The 4,821-nt window shown below is 26.3% G+C and overlaps 1 protein-coding gene across 1 annotated transcript in view; it reads right to left on the bottom strand.

Moving 5' to 3' along the window:
- The window catches only part of LOC117169540, a 36,212-nt gene that overhangs the window by 9,329 nt on the left and 22,062 nt on the right, over window positions 1–4,821 (bottom strand). The window contains exon 5 of the mRNA XM_033355960.1: window positions 3,985–4,177. Within this exon, the coding sequence (XP_033211851.1) occupies window positions 3,985–4,177 (193 nt within the window). The remainder of the gene's footprint in view (window positions 1–3,984; window positions 4,178–4,821) is intronic.

Here is a 4,821-nt window from a genome sequence, read left to right as displayed (position 1 = left end):
AATTGGAAAAAATTTAAAACTTGAAGGATTCTATGTGATTCATTGAAACGTTTACAGAAATTTTTTAAGATATTTTATGAGAATTATTAGACTGTTAGGAAATTTAAAGCATTTAATGTGATTTAATCCAATTTTTAGCAATATAAAGAAATATAAAAGAAATTTCACGGGATTTCATGGAATTTTAGAAATTATGAAAAATTTCAAAAGATTTCATAGAATTTAATAAGAATTTTTAGTATTCTTTCATGGAACTCAAGATTTTCAAAAGATTTAAAAGGATTTTATGGAAATTAATATTTCTAGAAAATTTAAAGGGATTAGATGTGATTTAATAAGATTTTCCAAGATTTCATTTAATTTGATGAAATTTTGTATTTGAATTTAATGAAATATCCAGGAACTTGAAGATTTTTAGGTGATTCAATCAAATTCTGTGATATTTCAAAAATTTTTACTAGATTTCATGAAACTTCAAACATTGAAAGGAATTTCAAAAGAATGGAATTTCCAGGATTTCACAAAATTGAATCAAATTTTAAAAATGTTTAGTGAGTGCATGTAAAAAGAATTTTAATCAATATTTTATGGACTTTAATAAAACATGCAGGGATTTAAAGAATATTTGGTGATTTATTAAGATTCCCAAGAGTGTCAGGAGATTTGAGGTTCTCAAGGATTTCAAACTACTTGACCTGATTTAATAGGATTTTCGGTATTATCAAGAGACGTGATAGAATTTAATTAAATTTTTAAGAAATTTTACGAGATTTCATTAAATTAAATTTTTTTTCAAAATATATTATTAAATTGAATAAGAATTCCAAGGATGCTTCGATAGACCTAATGTAATTACGTGATTTTTATTATTTTATGTGATTTAATAGGATTACTAGGGATTTTAAGGAATTCCAATAAATATTCAGGGATTTAAATCTTCTGTAATTTATTAGAATTTTTAAGGATTTTAGAAGATTTGATGAATTTCATGAAATTTCTAAGAGTATAATAAATTTCAGAAGAATGGAATTCCCAGGATTTCATAAAATTTATTAAAATTTTCCAAAATTGTAATGACATTATGTTAGGTTAGATGATTACAAGTTATTTCAAGGAATTTCACAAATTTAAGAGAATTTTAAAATTATGTTATATTACGATTATGTAATATATTAATATTTCCAGGGATTTCAAAGGATTTAATATAAATTAATCAGAATATCAAGGATTTATTAAATTTAATAAAAATTTCAGTGACTGTGATTTTAGAAGATTGCCAGGGATTTCAACGAATTTCAATAGATATATCATGGAATTCAAAAAAAATTTCAGGGATTTCAAAGTATTTTATGTGATTTAATGATTTTTTAAGGCATTTAAAGGAATATTACTGGATCTAATAAAAAATTAAACGATTTCAACACAAGAATGGGATTTAAAGGGATTTCAAAGGATGTTGTGTGGATTAATCAGATTTTGAGGATTTCTTAGATTTAATAAAATATCAGTGAATCTGTGATTTAAGAAGATTTCCAGAAAATTCAAGGAATTTCAATAGATATTTCATAGAATTAAAAAAATATTCTGGGATTTCAAAGAATTTTATGTGATTTATTGAAATTTTTAAGCTTTTAAAGAAATGTTACTGAATTTAATAAAATTGAAAAAATTTAATAAAAGAATATGATTTTAAGGGATTTTATGTGAATTAATAAGATTTATAGGAAATTTCAAACATTTCAAATAATTAAAAAAAAAAAAGATTTCTAGTGATTTTAAGGTATTTTATGTTAGTTTATAAGCTTCCCAGGAAATTGCAATGGATTTTGTGTAAATGAATCAGATTTGCAGGGATTTCTGAAATTTTATTAAATATCACAAAATTTCAGTGATTCTGTTATTTAAGAAGATTGCCAGGGATTTCACGGAATTTTATTAAATATTTCATGGAATTCTTTTAAATATTAAGAGAAATCAAATGATTTTATCTTATTCAATAATATTTTCACGGATTTCAAGAAATATTTAATAGATTTTCAGGAATATCAAGTGATTTCACGGGATTTCAGAGAATATTGAAAATTCTGATGACGTTTCTATGAATCTTATGTGATTTTAACAGATTTGTAGAGTTTTTAGGGAATTATGTAATATAATAAGATGTTCGAGAATTTCATCAAATATAATTTAGGAAATTTTAATAGATAATTTCCTGAAATTCAATAAAATATTCAATTATTTAAAGGTCTTTATGTAATTTAACCAAATTTCCAGGGATTTCAATGGAAATGATGAAATTTAAAGAGATTTCATGGAATTTTAAAGATTTTAAAGCATTTAAAAAAAATAGGATTTCCAGGGATTTCAAAGTATTTTATATGAACGAATAAGCTTTTTAGGGATTTTAGTGACTTTAAGTGATTTAATATGATTACCAGTGATTTCAAGAATTTTAAATAAATATTTAATTTAATTTAATAAAATATTCAGGGATTTTATCGGATTTTCGGTTACTTAATAATATATTAAGGGATTTCAAAAATTATTACCTTATTTCATTAAAAATTGAAAGATTTAAATAAATTTATAATAGAATGCGAGTTCAAGGACTTTCAAAAGACTTTATATGAATCATTTTGAAAAAAAATGTGAGAGATTTTCATGGATATCAAGGGATTTTACGGAATTTCATTAAATTTACAAAAAGTTTTAATAAATTTCAAATATTGCAATAAATTTTATAAAATTTGTGTGATTTAATAAGATTAGAACTGTTTTTATGAAATTATGGATTTCAATGGATTTTATTAAATCAGAATAATATATTTTTTTAAGTTTAGTGAGTTTATTTGATTTAATAAAATTGCCAGGGATGTAAAGAGATTTCAATAACTATTTAGTGAAATTTATAAAAATATTCATGGAGTTGAAGGATTTTTTCTGATTTAATAAGATTTTAAAAGATTTCATAGGATTTAATAAGAATTTCGAGAATCTTTTCATGGAATTTCAGGGAGACCAAATAAATGTTTGATGTAATTTAATAAAATGTTTACGAATGTGAATGATTTTATGTGATTTTATGAATTATTACCGCGGTTATTGACGAGGCTTTTTATTGTTGATACCAAAAAAAGTTAATTTTTATCATGGGAAAATAGTTAAACCGTGAATTTTTTTATAAATATGGTTTAGAATATTAACAGTTCTTACATTCACAATTTCTAATATTTTTTACCAATTTAAACAAAATTACAGTGATTAGTCATTGAAAATACATTCTTAGTTATTCCACAACAAAACTGGACCGGTTCGTGAAATAATGTTAAAAATTAAAATTTGTTTAGAAATAATATTCAAATAATTAAAAACTGTTGTTAATTTGAAAAAAAGTGACAGTAAGGAGTCATTGGCAAGATATATTTGGTTGATTCTGCGGAAAAAATTGAGCCAATTCAGTTTGAAATACAAAATAACTGCATTCGTCTTTAAATATTGTTTTTATTAAATGAATCTCAAATAACTAATCATTGCGAATAACGAGAAAATGGACTTTTTCTTTAATTTATCTGAAATAAAATAGACAATTCTTTTACTTCAGCCTGCTGTAAATTATTGCTAGATAGTTACTACTCTGACTTAGACTCTTCTTTAGTCGACTTGAAGATCTTAAAAAAGTTACGTCGGGAAAGTTAGGAAAAAAATATTTCTTATTTTGTAAATCCATAAAACAATTTTATTTGGTCAAAGTAAATGCTCTGCACTAAATCGTTATACCTGAAAGTATTACGATCATAAAAAAAAAAACGTTTCCACTTTTAAAATTGCACTCAGCTCTAGTAGTAAAAGTTAGCGTTGTTGGACAAGACAAATAAATTCGCGACTTTAGGTAAAAGGAAGAAATGACTTCCCTAATTTTTGCACGCTTATAAAAATTTAAGATTATTTTATTTAAGTGGATAATAAGAGGTTAAAGGTACCTACGCTTTTCAAAGCCGTTTCATTGATACCACTATCACTCGCATTGTAGTATATCAGAGAGAGTTTATCATCGACCCTTAGAGATACTTGGTGTAAGCAGAATGTGATCAAATACAAGGGAATTGCTACTGCAGATTTAGCTTCATTGATGTAGATCTCTCGTAGATTGTCCCCATCCAGATGAGCGAGGTCAAATCTTAATGGAATCAGTGCTCGTTAATTTTACAATAAAACCAGACTTAATGACTTCTATTAAACTTCTACTTTATCGATATCATCCCACATGGACGTGATGTCGCCTTAGCAACTTCCGGTAACAAACCGCTTACTTTCTTGTCAGCCAATCTCGGGCTATTCTGTTCCCTACTTCCCCTTCCATCACTTTCCCTCACTTCTCCTACTTCCTCTCCTCTCATGTTTCTTTAATTCACCTATTTTCATCTCTTACCTTTTTTACTTCTTCTACTCCCCTTCCCTTAACTTCCCCTCACTTCAGTTACTTTCTCTACTCCTATTTCCTCTCATTTCCTACATTTTCTATTTTTTCCCTCTCCTAATTTCTTTTTACTTTATATACTTTCCGACTCCTCTTTCCCCCTTAATTCATATAATTTCCCCCCTTTTTTCACCCCTCCTTTCCTTTATTTAATGAAAATACTATACTTTCCCTTCCCTAATTTCCATCCTATAATTTCTCTTTATTTCCTCTACTTCCTCACCTCTCCTCCTTCACTTCTCTTACGAGGGTGGATTGATAAGTTTCCGGTCTGACCAAGAGATGGCGCCACTAGGCCTACCTTGAGGTGGCGTTCTATAGTACCATCCTTAGATAGCTTGTAG

Source organism: Belonocnema kinseyi, chromosome 3 (assembly GCF_010883055.1).
Source record: "Belonocnema kinseyi isolate 2016_QV_RU_SX_M_011 chromosome 3, B_treatae_v1, whole genome shotgun sequence".
Lineage (NCBI taxonomy): Eukaryota > Metazoa > Arthropoda > Insecta > Hymenoptera > Cynipidae > Belonocnema > Belonocnema kinseyi.
The sequence above is the reverse complement of the archived record's forward strand: the minus strand, read 5'-3'. Positions and strand labels throughout refer to the sequence as shown.